Genomic DNA, 17,446 nt, shown 5'->3' on the forward strand with positions numbered 1-17,446 from the left:
CATCACTGCTTTTAGCAAACGGCTGAGTGGACGTTTCCATTTAAAAACCCCTGAAAAGAAGTCACCCTGCAAGTGCTCTATAGCCACAATGCATCTGTGTTGTTGCTGGTTTCTGTCTGCACAAAGCACCAGTTAGTTGTCCGTAACATTGTTCATGTGAGGTTGAATAAAGGTCACTTTGTTCCATGTCAATGATGGCACGTCACTGATACGATTAGAGGAGCAAGAGAATACAGAGAGCGGATACTCAGTGTGGTGTTTCTGTCAGTTTATGTTACATCATACATAGGATGTTTGTATCTGTGGAGATCATTAGAGCATTATTTCCATCTCATTCCAACTTTGGCACATTGCAACATAACATAAAACACATATTCACCAAATATAACTTGTATATTCATGGGTGTTTCTAGAGAAAGGGCCTGGTGGGCCGCTGGCCACCCCTGAAAATCTGATTGGCCACCCCAAGTTCCCCCTCCATTATTCTTAAATATGATTGGCTATCTGCCCAGTCAGAGGCAGGATGTTAGTTTTAATAGTTAGTCGAATGAGATGTTAGTTGTAGTTCCCTTTATGCCATTCAAAAAAACAAAAATATACACAAAAAAAAACTCCATACAGCAAATAGTGAAATTAAAAACATTTTTCTGATGAAAAGCTGAGGATGAATTCTATAGCCAGAGGAAAGAGGTACAATGGAGGCACAATTTCTTTTCGAGGACTTAAAGAATAAAATATGGAAGCTTTATATTTTATTTGCATGGTGTTGTTGTTATTGGTAAATTAAAAACAAAACTAAACACAGGAATGTAAGATGCTGTTATTAAAGTACATGTAAGAAATGGCAAATTATTGATATTCTAAAGTGCATGTGTGTGCGTGTATGTGTGTGTATGTGTGCTTGTATGCATAAGTTAGTGCCCACCCCATTCAAAAAAGTCTGTACACACCCCTAAATTGGGTAATTTCATACATATAATTGTTAGTCTTGGGTGCGAGTTGCCCAGTTTTGGAGGTATTGGCCATAGAAATGTCTGCATTCTCTCCAATATAGAGGACTAAATGGCTTGTGGTGTACAAAGCACCAAAAAATAAATTTCAAAAAAACTGAAACCAGATGTCTCTTTCCGAAAATCATGACCTGAGGGCTTTTGGCACTGCACTTAGCCCCAGGCTAAGAGAGCTATAGCCATAGGCCAAGAACTCTCTTAGCATGGGCCTAAGAGAGCTTTCATACTGGTACAATCCTGGCCCATTATGAGATGGGCTAACCCCAACTTTAGCTGAGGGCTTGCTTGCCCTGCTCCAGAGTAAACCCACACCTAAAAAGTGCCAGTGTGAAACAGGGGTTAAAAGAAAAAGAGTAGTCACAGAGCTTTTTAAAATGTTCACATCAGTTGGTGTACCAACAGACAAGTAACCCAGGACCAGTAGAAGTAGCTGGTGGTCAAGAATATGTAGTGTGAAAAGTCCTCTGTTTACTCAAGATAATCCACAGACCTTGTTGTTTATGTTTCAGTTTCATGTAGGAAGTACTTTCTCTCTAATAGAAAGAAAGTACATCTGATAGATTCTAAAGTAGTTCTTGTAGATTCTGCTACAAAAACAAAGTAGTTTCTACATGAAACTGCACACAACAAGGTCATTGGATTATCTTGCTTATCATGATTTTTGTAAAGAGACACTGGTTTTGAATTTTTCAGATGTACTTTTTTGTGCCTAGTGCACCTGCCTACTGCAGAGAAGGCAGACATTTCTATGGCTGTTATCTCCAAAACTCTGTGACTCATATCAAAAACATCTAGATGGATAAATAGCACCACAGGCCAAAATATGTATTTTCAATTTTGGAGTGAACTGTCCCTTTAATTAAATTAAAATTACAGCTGCCAACAGATGTGGAGGTTCAACAACAGGGTCAAAACATGTTTAAAAACAAATTTAACAAATTATATTAGCTTTATAATGAATATAAAGATCTTTTTTTTTAAAGCAGGATGACAAACTGCTGTTTACTTCAATGTCATCTTGCTTTTCTCCCTTTGTATTCTATCTTTTTTAGATGAAAGCTAGTTTAGACTTGCAGAGGAACAAAAATATGAAACAAAGATCAGATCTCACGTGTGTCGACAGAAGAGACTCCATCAAATCAATACTGCGGAGAATAAAAGCAGATCTTTGATGTTCTTACAATTTTGTCTCAGTCGTCACCATGAATGGAGGAAAAATAGAGGTTAGTTGTAGGTCGGTTAAAATGATTCTAAAAATTGTAAAGCTTGTCATTGGCTTTTCTCTTCAGTTGGCTCAGGATGATCAACTCGTTACTATTTAACTTCAGTTGTAATCAATTAACCCAGGTATTGATTGATGTAGCAAGATAAACGGATTCATTGTCATTTAAAGGTCATCTTGAGAAGACACACTGAACAATGCAGGTTATCAGTGGACACACATATGGTGACACATGTCTCTGTTATGGTGGTATTCAGGATGTTTGTCCATAAACAGTAAAACTAAAGGTCTAAGAACAGGTTGGCTCACAGAGCAGTGAGTAAGAGTCAGTCAGCAGATAAGAGAGCTTCACTTAGACCTGGAGAGATCCTGTGGAAATTCAATAAATGTCTAGATGATAGATCGTAATTCTTAATGTCTGCTTGTTCGCAAAGTTATATTTGGAATTGGAAACTTAAAAATGTAGAGTTCCGATGGTTGATGGTGGGTCCTCACATGAACAAAGTGTTGCGTATTTGTGTATTGGGGTTAAAGCTGGGGGCTTTTCTCGATCAGAGCTGAGAAATCAAAAACAAGATAGGAGCAAATGTGATTTTTTTAGACTACACACTACCGTAACATTCATTTGTCATGCAAACAGGAGATGTAGCCAGTCAAGCTGTATGCTGATCACTGTAAGACTTGTGGGGAATATGAAGTCAGAAATCAGATAGCAAAATATGACAGAAACCTATCTTGGAGTGAACCGAGGTGTAGCTGAGCAGCTGAGTCAACACGTTGCTCCATACTGCCTCTGTTGTATCAACCAAAAGACAAGGCAGAATTCCCTCCTGCTGACTGCCCTGAGTGTGTGTGTGTGTCGATCAGGTGTCACAACACACAGTCAGAGGAATGAAGACCACAGTCAAAAGCAGTCACACGCCAGTTATAATATTAATACTCAATGAAGTGAATGCTAATGTTAAGTACAGGTTGTGTGTTTCTTTAGAATATCCATATGAGCAACTGTGCAGAATATTTGTGTTTGAGTAAAATACTATAAATAATACTTTCAGTGACACGATGGGGAAGAACTTGTATCCAGGGTGTGAAACATACAAAGGGTCCAATTCCAGATCAGAGCACAGTTCAAAATTTTCAACCATCAACATCAGCACAGAATAATCTGTATCAGACTTAAAACTATATTGGTGTGTACCGAGGTACTGCCAAAACTTTTGATTTGTAAGGCAAAGAATAAATTAAGCTTCTTCCTTATTAGCTTCCTCTTTAGTATGTGATGCCAGCATTGCTGAGTGCAAATGTATGGAAAGAATCAAAAGAGTTTCTAGATCCTGACAAGTTGTTTGAATGATAAAGAAGTAAAAATCTATTGTTGTTCAGTTCTTAAATACATAAATGTTTTCTGCTTTGCAGATCCATCTTAATCTGTATCTTTTAATGCACATGTAATGACAGACTCACTGACTGTGAAAAGCTGATGATCAGCTCATCATCTGTTTTGTAAATGGATGGTTTATTAATTGTGAACATTCTCAGATTGCACTTTTATTCTTTATACTAAAAAGGGAGGAAATTTGGAGGTGTTGTTGTGTAAACATTATTATGCAGTGAATGGAATTGGACTGTATGTGGCATATTTACTAAAACAAGCATTAAACACAAGCCTATGTATTTCAGATCATCATATGATTTTGAAATGAGGACAAATGGAGAAGAAGTGCAGAGGCTCAAAAGTCATTGGCATGCTTGTCGTTGCCATGGTTTGTGACTCATGAAGATAGGAGGTCCACACAGCCAGCTGACTCAATCACAAGCAGAGCTCAGCTGTTGGACATGAGGTAAACTCCCTTTTCACAGCATCAAATAACGAATTACAACCAAATGTATCAGAAAAATGAACACTTGAACAATCAGCATGATAAGAACTACCTAGAATGACAAAAAATCATCTTTAGAAAATGTTTATTGGATGTGAATGTTGTAGTTTGGCCCATGTTTGTTTAAAAGGAGGGGACTGTACTGTACAGCCACCAGGGGATGATCGAGATGTTTTGGCTTCTTGGAGGAGCTCTCTTGTCATCCAGTTCTATTTCTATGTCGATGAAAAACAATAAATACAATAAAGACAGAAGGACGTCTTGTTTTTGACATAAGCAGACATGTCATGGACAGAGTTCACCACCAGGGGGAGGTAAAATCGTGGTCATGTGATCACAGATGCATCACTGCTTCATGTGTCTCTTTTTTGCTTCTCTTTCTCGTGTTGTTCCTCATTATGGCAGTTGCAGAAAGTAATAAGTGACCATGCAAAATAAACAAACCCTTTATTATAATGTAACCCTGAACTGTAGCAGCACCAGTGTAAACTCATCATGCAGCAGCACAACATTGCTGGTAAGGCAGAGGACACACAGGTTCTGATGATGAGGGGATGCAGAAATAAACATCCATTTGCTGAATTAAAGCACAATTTTCCAGTCCACTTTGACGTGCCAACTGTCAGAATCAGTTGTATGCTTCTGGGTCTGGCTAAAACAGAAGGGCAGCTGGTGCAGTGTAACAGTGTTTAACACTGTCAACTCTAACATTTGAAGTATTTTACAAGAATTTGTGCAGAGCATTACAACTTAAAACTGTATGCATGAGTACATCTGTGTACTTAGGGATGACATCCCTAAGGTATAGGTATCATATATTAATTATGATGTATTTCCACTGTTCCCTCTCTTGTGTGTACAAAGTGATCCACATTGTGTTACTTTAATTTAGTCACACACTGACAGCAAGATCTGATTTGCAAGAGTATTGTGTGCTTGATCGATGGGCAACAAGAAAATGAGAACAAAACAATAAACAGGAACATATTTGAGTAATTTCATAGAAATATTTAAAGAAATCAAAAGACGGACCACAATCCTGAGATAACTTTTAGTAACTGTAGAATTAACAGATACTGCACTTTGCATTCATGCAAAGACTGTGTAACCACATCAAAAACATCTGGACAATTTACTTCAGAATGCAAATATATAAAAACGCAACATTATAACATTAAACTCAATTTACTGAGTAAATCTTAAATATAGGCATAGCAACTTATTCGTCCGAGTTGTAATTGAATAATTGCATAAAAACTTGTTCTGACAGAAACAAAATGTATTTTTTTTCTATTGTTTGGTTTGTCAGGTCTTTTAAAGTGAGTATTTCTCTCTGTGGTGTTACAACAATTACTGGGTTGTTAACTGAGGAGTAAGTGCTTCCCTCAAATGGACAAATAGTGAAACTGCAGTTAACCAGCTTTCACAAACACAACCGGGACTCCATCAGAGAGTCTCTTACCTACAATAGTTTGTTGGTAGATATCTAGATGTTGGTAGAAAACGTGTATAAGCACAAAGAACAGCTATTTTTCTGTTCCTCATTTTACTGGTGCCTGTCTGCAGGGGTGATTACTTACTCAGCACTTTTAACATTTCTGTGGCTGCATACTGCTGCAGTCATAGCTCAATGTGCAAAAACACTTAATGCAATTTGTTTTGTTTTTTGTAACGTGGCTAAAAGCTATTGAACATTGACACCAATTATTAAAACAGACTACTCCTCAAATCCTCGCATTTAAAAGCTACATCCAGTCTGACTACTGCTTTCTACACACACATTAAATAGTCTTAGCCACATTAGAGAACACAACAGCAAATTTTACAAATGGTTTATAAGGTATAAAACAAGGCAGTCCATGTTAAGACACAACCCTAAATAAAGGGGGAAATGACCAAGCTTAATCTTCTTTTGATTATTGTTTGAAGTGCTCAATGCTGTATCATACACTGTTAAGTTGTGAGTAGTGTGTGTGTGTGTGTGCACGTGTGTGTGTGTGTGTGTGTGAGAGTGTTATTGAGGGCAGGAAGAGGAAGTGAAGATAGCAGGGGTCAGACTGGCTCCAGCCTCAAACATCAACCGTCACTGACAACCATCTACAGATTTGGCTTCCGCTTTTACATCACGTAGAGTCGCAGAAGGATTTAAAAATAGAGAGAGTTCGTTTTAATTTTCTGGTCTCTGTTAGTAAGACGGTGGACGGAGCGCAACTCTGGATCATCAAGCACCAAAACTCATTTTAGTCTTTTGTTACAATTGTAGTCATATCATCTTCTGTTTCTTTTCCTCCTGAAAGCACAAAGACATCACACGTTACTTAATGATTTTCAGTTTGAATTAAATATAATTTATTTTAAACCAGTTGATTGAAGCTTAAGCGTACTTACTGTAGCACCTCTGAAGGGTCTCAGAACTCTGCAGCAGAGTGTACGATAAAGCAGCCACCAACAGTACGCCAAAGAAGCCCCCGATGGTACAGCCAATGAGAGTGGCATAGCTGGTGCCGTTATCTGTAAGTTAAAATACCAGGACAGGTGGAGGAAAAAGACAACAAGAATTAATAAAGAAAAAACAAAACACATTTATTAATGACTTCCATAATTTTGTCAGAACTGAGAGCATGGCTGAAAGCTCCTATCAGCAGTTTTACATGTAGCAAAAAAGGAATCAAAAGTGTATTTAAATATGTATTAATGCTGTAGTGAGCATGCTGAGAAACAAATGATAAATCACATGAACTCTTTTGCCTTCTTAGATGAATTAAAACCAGCACCATGTACAAAAAAATGGTAGTCATATTTTTCTCTACATGTTATACTGGCTCACAGTAGTAAAGAGGATACACTTAATCATCGAAACCTTGACTCATACGGATCTAACATTTGTTACCAAATCTAATAAAGGGAGTAGGGAAAATATAGTCGAATATTTACCATAAACATGTAGGACAGCAGCAGCTGCGTCAGGATTCTTGGACTGCTGACACACGACTCTTGTGCCGTTGTCAGAGAATGAAGTTCCCTTGAGGGTCCACACAGCCACTGACTCTCCTTCCTTCATATCACAACTTCCATAGAGAGCCTGATGAGAGAGAAAATGAAGAGCGATTCAGAAAAGAGGACAGGGAAGAAAAACATAAGAGATTACACAAGAATATAAATAAGAAGTTAGCTGATATTATCTAGCTCCCCTTGACCCAGCCTAAACAGGTAAAGCAGGTATAGATGATGGATGGATGGATGGATGGAAGGTATTGGCATTCAGATGAACACATTCACACTGTTCACTGAACTAAACTAAACTCACCCGGGGGATGTCTTCCACGTGGCCGTCAGGGCACCTGAGGGTGTAGTTGCCATGACTCCCATAGAAGGTCAGTGTGAGATTTGGCGACGCTGCGGGCACGCCACAGCGAAACACTACAGGTTCTCCCACAGCCACTGTGACGTCAGCTGGACGCGTGCGGTAAGTGAGAACTGCAGGGTTCGGTGCTGAGGGGGTCGTGGTACTGGTCGTGTTTTGAGCTGGAATAGTGATGAAAAGTTGATGATGTGTGTGTTTATGGATGTGAAAGAGAAATAAGGAGCAGCAAATGGCAATAATTGTATTTGTGACAATGTATATATTTACACATAATTAAAAGCATATTTATTCCCTGGTATAAAATCCACTCCTAAATCTTTAATTTTTAAAAACTGAATCAGAATCCATAACTAACTCCAAAACACTGCAACTCACAGTGAACTGTCCCTTTAGGCAAAGTTCCTCCACTGCTCTCATAAACATCTGAATATTGTGTTGACTGAAAACTCTGGTTTCCCTGGAAGATTTTTTTGGTCTTTCTCCAGTGACGAAGTCTAACACTGACCGAGACAGGGTGACACCTCACTGCCTGCTGCAGTGACCAGTTTAACAACTGGATCCTCATCCTATACATCATTAATTTCTTGTTATGACTTCTGCCAGTCTGTGAATGTTGATTTTAATGTTAAGTTTTGGAAACTTTATGCATGGCTTAAATAGATAAAATATTTTGAAACAATGGATGTGGTTACCCAAAGAGGGAGCGGTGATTTGGAGCAGAGCCAAAAGCAGCAAATAGATATGAGAAACCTTCCTCTTCCTCCCCATGTCTGTTTCCCTTCTCTTCTCCATTTTTTCTCCACTCAGTCTCTCTTATTCCATAGGTTAATCTGCCAACAAATACAAACAGAATATTACACACTAATAATAATATACATTGGATAGACCTACAACCATTCAGAGCAACTGAAAATCTGACATAGCCTGGAGTCCTGCACTGGGTCAGGTACCCGCCAAGTGACCTGCAAAAATTCTGTGTATTGAGTAACAAATATATCTATATAAATTCCTGGGTGCAAGTACAGGTAAAAATGAACTAACTGGAGGCAGGCAGCAGGTGAAAACAACAATATAATACATACAATAATATGTCAGAGAAAATATGATTGTGCAGTATTTTTAACGCTTATATCCGCTAATACAGAAATATCAACCTTAATCAGCCTGAAGGATCTTACTGTGAAAGCTTGCGATTTATCTATGGATCTGACAGTGATGAAGTGATGCAAAACCGGACCCATGCAGGACTCTGATGAAGCCCAGCAGGTCCAGTAGGCAAACTTATACCAAATCTTGTTTGAAGAACAGGAAATACATCTTTCTTGTCAACAAAAGTTTTAAGTGCAATTGTTTGTTCCTCTTTTAAACAGAAAATATACTATCCAGTTTGATGCAATAGCAGATTCAGCACAACATTCAATATCAGCCAACTTGCTCGTTTATGAAAATGCCTCAACATCATCATATCAGAGCTGCTCTAGATTAGATAAACAGTTATGACTGGCTCGACCCGGGCCTGGACAGCCGGAAATTCATGGAAAGCTTTTCTCCTCTATAATTGTGAAGTCAAGTCGATTAAAAAGAATGAAACGTTGCTCATTCAATCATAGCAAACAGACCTTCTTGACGTCAAACCCAAGCAAGGTAAAGGGTTTGACCTCAAGAACACTGACTGGATGAACAACATTATTTGTCTACCATCTTGGGGAGAAAAATTGCAAACAGGAAGTGGACCACAAAAGATCTTGAGGGAGTGATCATTTTACTAAACCACAGTGTTGTCATATTATTTAACATACTTAGTTTGTACAACATGTACAGTGAAGAAACATACAAACGTTGCAAGAGTTTCAGAAATTCAGGGTAAGTAAAATGGATAAAAAGCAAGACAGATACAACTTGTACTACACTGACCACAAAATGTAATGGAAATCCCCAGCAGCTCTGCAGGCAGCTTCCTTATTTGAAGAATATGACGGTGCTCCTTTAAAAATATGGTCAGATGTGTCGACACCTTCTCTAAACTATTAGTCACTATTAGCTGACAGTGTCTCAAGAAACAGAAAGAAGCTGTCAATATCTCTGATTTCACTTCTCAGTCTGTCTCACTCCATCCTCCAGCTCTAACTAAGTGGAACAACAAGGCACCTGAAGGAATGTTGACATTGTATCTTCCTGATTTATGGGATGGATTTCTGAGAAACAAACAGGTTGAGCAGGCCTGGCCTGAGCCAATAATAGCTGCTGGGAGAAACATCAGCTAATCATTGACGGCTTTGTTTTTTTTTGTTTTTTTTTCTTACTTTGGCTCACTCTGTCACACACACTCACACACATATCCTCCCTCCAGTCTCCTTTTCTTTCCTTCTCATATCTTGGTCTTAGAGAATGAGCTTTATTCTAGTTGGCAAACACAATTTTACTTTCAACTGAGTTCCTTCTCTCTGCAGACACACAGCTTGACTGGTTGTCTTCACACCAGAAGCAACATCACTTTTTACCACACTGCTCCTGCACTTGTTCCTGTTTGAAAGCCCACTGCCAGGTAATTATAGTGTGTCATTTATTGTTATGAAGACATTGCACTAAAGTTGAAAGAGGAAGATTAAGATTTAGACTATTTATATAGTATGCAGCTCCACAAACGTGCTAGCAGCTCTGTGAGGCTGACAACATGACACCTCCCTAAAAATGAAGCCAAAACATTGCGATCAACATGGCTGCATTGTAGGTCATGCCATGAAAGTAGGTTTCACGTCATTATTAACAGCAGAGCTCCGCTGTGATTGAATCAGTCCAGACGGGACCTCGATAGCACGGCTCCAACCCTGATTACATGTGCACAGACTCTGGCTCCAAATGACGCCACCAGCTCAAGGAATATTTTAGTTTCATTTGAGGAATGGGGGACATGTTGTCCATGGATGATCCCTCCAGCAACTTTATCAGACATGTCCAGATATGTTTGAGCCACCGGAGCCAGAAAACGGTGACAGGATGATCGATTTTTTAATTCTGTGTTGGGTTGTTGGAACTGAAGTGAACTGAAATGAACTGTTGTGCTGATTTGCACTGAGAGGGTTGATGTAGTATTTTTGTTACAGAACTGTGAACTGACCAACAGTATACCGGTCTAACTTCAGAATTCACTACTACATAGTTCTTAGTATTTTCTCATCTTTTCAATGTTTTCAGCAATGATTTTTTAACATGTATAATTTGTTCTGCAGAAAAACTTCCTTTTTCCTTTGCACAGATTTTTATTAGTGTAACCGGGTGTTAAATCCAGTATTATTCACCACTTAGGGTTGGTATAATTCCCCTGGTTAATTTAGTGTTAGTACAGGTGTTCTTTGTTGTTTTTCTTTTGGTTTAATGTCCTTTAAATAACAACAGATTGTAAGTGCTCTGTCACAGGCTCACTTGTTATTGCGGACTTTGGCCACAAGGCAGCAGTAGTTGGTAATGTTATTGTTACCCTGCCATGTGCTCCAGAGTTATTCTTCCTGTTTACGTGGACAACGGACAACCCAGAAATGTGCAGAGTGGATGGTCCTGTTGTGTAAAGTAGTAGGTAAACAGACATATATCTTGTAAAATATCCATGTACAAACGTAACAAAATGTGAAAAGACAAATGTTGATATTTTAACGAGATGGTTTGATTTAGGCACTACTGGAGTTTGCGTCCTGGCATTTTGAAGGCTGGTCGTCAACCACAGTGTTCTGAAGTACATGGTAATTTTGGTGCGCACTATGTGATTTCACTTTGTTACTAGAGAAATGTAGAGGGTTTACATTATTGTTTTAACTCTGTTTTAAGGTAATTGACTGTGTGTGGAGTTGTGCAATCTCTGGGAAGTCCCACGTGTCCTATAAAAATGTATGTTTCTTGGCTAATTTGGTGCATTTACAGTTATGGTTTATGGTGTAAATATGTATTTAACTGGTTTTATTTCATATTTTCTGTGATTAGCCAGTCCACTGCTGTATTTTATTTAGCTTTTTTTAAAATTATTTTTTCCTTTCCATTCTTTTTTTTTTTTTTTTTTTTTTTATCAGAAGACAGCCACAAACGAGCTGTTTGCTCACATGGACTGAGAAGTTCAGACACTCTGTTAAAGAATGAGCTGTTGCAAATGTGCTCAGAAATACATGTGGCGCTCAAAGAACCCTTGAAGTAAGTGTGTCCTGTGTGGCATCTAATTCCACGGGCTACATTAGTTTTATAGGTATGCTGCAGAATAGACAAAAAGTCAGAGGCTCAGCCAAGTCAATCTACAAATTTGTGAGGGGATCAACAGAAATATTAGATATTGTGAGGGAATCATGAATATCTGTACAAAATGTCGACCCAGTCCTCCCAGTGGAGTTGTTTCAATGAATGTATGAAAACTGTGGCCTATTGCTAAGGAAAAAGTCAGTGGCTCATCCTCTTGGGGTCATGACTATCAAGCATCCAATACTTTTTGACGTATTTCAGGGTGGGTCGAAGACTGAGCAACCGACATTGCCAATATACTAAATAACTGTGCAGGATGAACGTCTCTGCAGTGTTAATTTTGTCAACAAACATTTGGATGATACATATTGGTTGACATCCTTTTATTTCAAGACGAAATGAGATGAAATAGTTGTCTCCCTTCGAATGGACAGCCTAATTAGACAGTAATCAGCCATCTCAGAAATCTCAGTGCCTCATTGTCACCAGTAGCCTGTCAGGTGGAAAGAAAAGAAGTGACAGAGGACAAACGGCCTGTCCGTGGACACTTCTAATTTACACCGAAAGTAAGACTGAGTGTATTGTTCCTAGTTGTGGATTAAAGTTGTGAGGAGTTAGAAGTTGATGGTCATATAAAACAAACTGCCTCACAGTTGTATGTCTCCACCAATGAGTCAAGTTGCAGTTTCCATCCATGTCTGTCCAGACTCTTATAGAGGAGGACAGAGGACTGATAGAGAGCTGAACATTATGATGTCACAGTGACCTTGACCTTTGACCATTAATATTTAATCAGTTCATCTTTCAGTCCAAGTGAACTTTTGTGCGTTCTTGAGATATTGCATTCATAAGAATGGGATGACCTGAAAACAAAATGCATCTGGCCATAAAAAAAAATATAAAGGCATGAAAAACAGGAAGCAGCATGTAGTGTGCAGTAGAAATACAGATGCAAAACGGAACCGTCAACCACAGACTATTTACAGACAACGATGTCCCAGGCATTTTTTTTACTTCTTCTTTAATCTCTCTGCATTAACAGTTTTTTACATTTATCTTTAACACGCTCACTTAGTCACAGAAATACAGGCAAATAATTTACCAGCTGACTCCTCCCATCAATCACATGGCAGCAGTTGACAGAGCATATAGTGTCAGCGCTTTGTTTGGATATCACTTGTCCAAAACTCTCTTACATTTTCAGCTCACTTTAGCTCTAATTTATTCTTTTCCTGTTCTGGGCCATGTTGATTGTCACCACGCCCATTTCTGAAAGATCAACTCAACACCCAAAATCTCAAATCCATCTTTTTTCATTGATGTGGAGAAGATGATTGCAGTGCTGCTGTTTCTGATCCTGAAGCCAGGTAAGGAGATAATATTTTTTAAATACAAGAAATCTTTCATCTCTGTTCAGCTGAATGCAACTGGCCGTCAGGAAAAAAAACACTATGTCAGAACTGTTTTCAGAGCTTGTTTCCACTTCCTGCAAGAGGCCAAAAAGTAAAATAAATAAATGAATAAATATAATAAAATAAATGTTGTTGCAGAGCAGCATGTTTCAATTTCCAATCATTCTTCTTTTTCTTAATTAATTATGGTGATATGAAACTAGCTTGTCTTTGTATGTTGTGACATATTTCCTGGTTTAAAGGCTGCATTACAGTAAAATGATGTAATTTGATGAATTTGCCAGGCTGTTATAGAGATTCTATTATTTGCCCTTAACCACTTACTCATTATTTCCATATTACTGATGGTTATTTAGCAAAAATCTCTTTGTGTTAATATTTTGTGAAAGCGCCAATGTCCATATCACCCACCCCTAACTACTGTATATACTGTTGGTTTAAGTTTAATCTACAGCCATGCATCAAATTTTATAGGATCATCATATGTTTGCACTACTTTAGACTACTTTTGAAATGTTATTTTAGGGGAAATGTGTATATTGACATATATATTGTGGAACAGCCTAAAAATAGATATATTATTTATAAGTCATATTGTCCACTCATACAGGAAATCAGTAAAACTAATCAAACACCTCACATGACATGATGATCTCCCTGCAGGAGCTGTGAGTGCTGGCTGGTCAGTGACTTTTGAAAATCCAGATCCTTGTGCTTTAAAGGGCTCATCAGTGGAGTTCAGGTGCTCATACAACTACAGCGCTGGGGAAACTGTTCATAAGACCGAATGGTCCAAAGGGGAATTAAGACCTACATGGACACGTGTCAAGCTCTCAGATCTTCCTTCATATCAGAATCGTTCTGAATATGTAGGTGACCTGCAGCACAACTGTAGCCTGGTGATTCATGACCTGCAGGATAACGACACTGGATATTACTACTTCAAGTTTTATTCGGATGTATATGGAAAGCGCAGTAAAGAATCTGTGTATCTGTCTGTCACAGGTAAAACTGTTCTTCATTCTGAGTGTCACTCTTCATGTTTAATATTTTCAACATTTCTTAATATCCTGGTCTGTTTTTTTTTAACTGATTGATGTCCAGAGCTGAGAGCCACAGTGTACCCTCCCACTGTGAGGGCAGGAGACAATGTCACTCTTCAATGTGGAACATCCTGCCAACCTCACAGTGTAGTCTGGTTCAAAGATGGACGTCCAGTAGCCAAACCAGAGTTCCAGGCTCAGGCAGAGGATGCTGGGAATTATGCATGTGCTGTCAAAGGACAGGAGTCAGTCCTGTCTGACCCCGTTGCTCTGAATGTTCAGTGTAAGTATATCTGAGAAACTGGTAATTCACTATGTGATGCATGTGCTTAAAGCAATAGTTGATAATGCTTTCGACAAAGGAACAAGAAATAAGGGAGTAATGCTTTGGGAACTTGAAAGAATTTATATAGCAGGTATTTTTTAACTAATGGGTACCTACTCCATTACTAGGAGGTATGGTATGATGCTAGATGTTAGGGGAAAAAATATTACCATATACTATATGTAGCAAAATGATTGGCTTATCGTGATATTCTTATCATAACCCTAATCACTCCTCATGTAGCCAATAAAATATTTCTTAAATCAATAAAATATTTTTTAAATTAATATTTTGTGTCCAATGATTGATTTTTTTTTAAAGTAAGTACTTGTGTTGTAAGTGTTGTAAGGATAATGTGGAGTGAGAGGATCATTGTTGCAAAATAAAGCCCTTCAGGATGATTCCTTGTGTCAGGGCCCTGCACCACCTTGTTGGGGTTTATTTTGCAACAATAATCCACTCACTGTACATTATCCCTTACTTGTCACCCTACTTATTCTCTTAGTCACATCTTGTGTCTACATGTATGCATCAGTACATACTGTACTGGTACAGATAACTTGGTCTGTACTGCACCTCTGCAAGAACTGTGCTATAAATTGTGGGCCATTAATCTAAGGTGTTAATAAGATTGCATTTTGGAGGTTGCATTAATTAACATGTTGCATCTTGTTTGTTTAATCCACACACAAACTGAAGTGTTTAGTTACCTTTAATCACATCCAAGTTAACTTTCTAGTTTTTCCATTCCTTGTACCAAACTGAGGTAACTAGAAAAAATTGAGTGGTATCTTACACAAAACCAAAAAAGCAAAGGGATTTCCCAAAATTATGCCTTTAAACTTTTAAATAACCTGTCTTAATGTATGCTTTGGCAGTTAATAGACATGATCATCTTAAACTTCCACAGAAAGTACTCGCTATAAATGAATGTATGTAACAGCTCAGTTGTTGTTTTTATGCAGATCCCCCGTTGAACGTGTCTGTTGAGGTGAGTTATCCTGAGAACCTGACGGTCGGCAGCAGAGTGAATCTGACCTGCAACAGTTCTGCTAACCCTGCAGCATACAACTTCATCTGGTACAAGAAGACTTTTTCCAGTTTCACCTCCACGGTCCAGGTGGGCTCAGGACAGGTGCTGTCTGTTGTGGACATGTCCCACACTGCACTGTATTTCTGCCAGGCCAGGAACCGACTGGGGAAAAGCAACTCAACGGAGGTGCTGCTGAAAGAGGATGAAACAGACAGTGAGCATACAGGTGAGATAAGAAGATAGATCACTGAGGAGTTATGATGTATTTAGGACTTGTTTTGATGTGTAACCATTAATTTCCACACTGTTTGAAGATGTTGCTGGTGAACCTGCAAAGATGAAATATATAATGTTACATTCACATCTTAAGTTAGCGAATGTTAGCAAAACTAGCTAGCTAATTTACATCAATCATTAGCTAGCTATTATTGTCTGATAGCTAATGTTAGTGAAATACTAGCTAACTAACTTCTTAACGTAGCCAGTTAGCTAGCCAGTTAGTGTTCTGCTAAAATGAGCTAACTTAAGAAAATCTTAATCTTAAATCACTTTTACAGGTCCTCCAGCAACATCTTTTAAGCATGTTTAGAATTTGATTTTCTTGTCAACACAGACTATCGTAGCACATAGCACATTTATGTACAGAAAATGAGAAAGCTGACTGAGGTTCCTCTGGGCACCCAGAGCGAAAAGGGGTGGGACTTAGGAAGGGTCAAATGTGGTTAATAACAAAGTTCTAAACTAGCCTGAATAGAAGTATTTTTATGAGGGTTAAAATTCTAATTTATATGCAACCATTAATCTAGAGTTAAATCCCAAACTGCTTGTTTAAATGGCCGGATCATAGAAAAGATAGTAATATCGAATTTAAAAAAAAAGTTCCATCTTCAGAACTTGTTTGAGGAAAATTGGAGATCCTGTTAGTGTAACTTCTCACTCTATTTTTTCTACCTCTGTCTCTACAGATAACAGTTTGATCCTCCGTGTTGGTATTGGAGTCAAAGTCGTTATTGTGCTGATACTTATACCACTTATCATCTGGGCTTGGTAAGTTAAAATTATAGATAATGTGTATAACTTATGTCATGAAATGTTGAAGAGTTCAATGAACAACCTTCTGTTTTTTTACTGTTTCAGTAGGAAGAGATGTAGTTCTGCTGTGAGCAAAGAGGTGAGGAGGATCCAGCTCTGTTTATATAATAAATTAATGACAGTGTCTCACAAAATGTCTAATGTTTCTCTGCTATGTCTCAGGAGAACAGCCATGATTATGAAAACGTCAGCACTGCCTTCACACAGAGGAAAATGCCTGTTTAAAAGAAATTACAGAAGCATGATGACATTTCATTATACATGATACATGACTTGGCACTGCACAAAGATCTCTGTGGTTTGCGTGCTGCCTTGAAGTGAGCTGGGCTCCATCAAAAGGCTGCTGCAGTCAGAGTTGAGGAGCAAGTTTGCAGGTATGTAAAGTCAATTTATTTTGAATATAGCTACTCTAGCCATGATTGCAGCAGAAATAACAATTGTATTTGTGTTTTGAACAGTGTTTCTGGTCTGAGAATATTGTTGCTGAACATTTTTCAGTGGTGTGAATGTTTCACCACTGATACGGCAAACAGGATATGCTGCCCCCTTGAGTTTAAAATACTCATGTACATTATGTTCTGGTATACAGTATACTTGTAAATTGGCTTCCTGTATGTTTTAGAATTGATTTTTAGATTTTTTTTTTATTATTGGTTTATAAAGCTCTTAATGGTCTTGCCCCTTCTTATTTATCTAACTTGCTTTTACCATATGAACCCAGCAGAGCCCTCAGGTCTTCTGGAAGTGTCCTTTTAACAGTGGGTGGGGGGGTTATTCTTTTTTTTTTTTCTATGATTGTAAAGCACTTTGTGCTACAATTCTTTTTGTATGAAAAGTGCTATAC

General features: G+C 38.2%; 2 protein-coding genes across 2 annotated transcripts; one reads left to right on the forward strand and one right to left on the reverse strand.

Annotated features, from left to right (window-relative positions):
• Nucleotides 1–6,105: 6,105 nt before the first annotated feature.
• Nucleotides 6,106–10,034, reverse strand: LOC146321149 (uncharacterized). Its single transcript, XM_084725628.1, has 6 exons — nucleotides 9,391–10,034; nucleotides 8,169–8,306; nucleotides 7,420–7,637; nucleotides 7,047–7,194; nucleotides 6,501–6,623; nucleotides 6,106–6,402 (listed from the first exon to the last, which is right to left on the reverse strand). The coding sequence occupies exons 2-6, from the start codon at nucleotides 8,266–8,268 to the stop codon at nucleotides 6,353–6,355; spliced, it is 639 nt and encodes a 212-aa protein (XP_084581754.1). The 5' UTR covers nucleotides 8,269–8,306; nucleotides 9,391–10,034; the 3' UTR covers nucleotides 6,106–6,352.
• A 2,959-nt stretch (nucleotides 10,035–12,993) lies between these two features.
• LOC146321150 (B-cell receptor CD22-like) lies at nucleotides 12,994–17,074 on the forward strand. Its single transcript, XM_084725830.1, has 8 exons — nucleotides 12,994–13,064; nucleotides 13,773–14,114; nucleotides 14,214–14,435; nucleotides 15,443–15,736; nucleotides 16,476–16,557; nucleotides 16,648–16,788; nucleotides 16,921–16,976; nucleotides 17,061–17,074. Exons 1-8 carry the CDS (start codon nucleotides 13,028–13,030, stop codon nucleotides 17,072–17,074), a joined length of 1,188 nt encoding a protein of 395 aa, XP_084581956.1. The 5' UTR covers nucleotides 12,994–13,027.
• Nucleotides 17,075–17,446: the final 372 nt, after the last annotated feature.

The sequence above is a fragment of the Lutjanus erythropterus genome, chromosome 9, assembly GCF_056507025.1.
Source record: "Lutjanus erythropterus isolate fLutEry1 chromosome 9, fLutEry1.hap2, whole genome shotgun sequence".
NCBI classification, from domain to species: Eukaryota; Metazoa; Chordata; class Actinopteri; order Lutjaniformes; family Lutjanidae; genus Lutjanus; species Lutjanus erythropterus.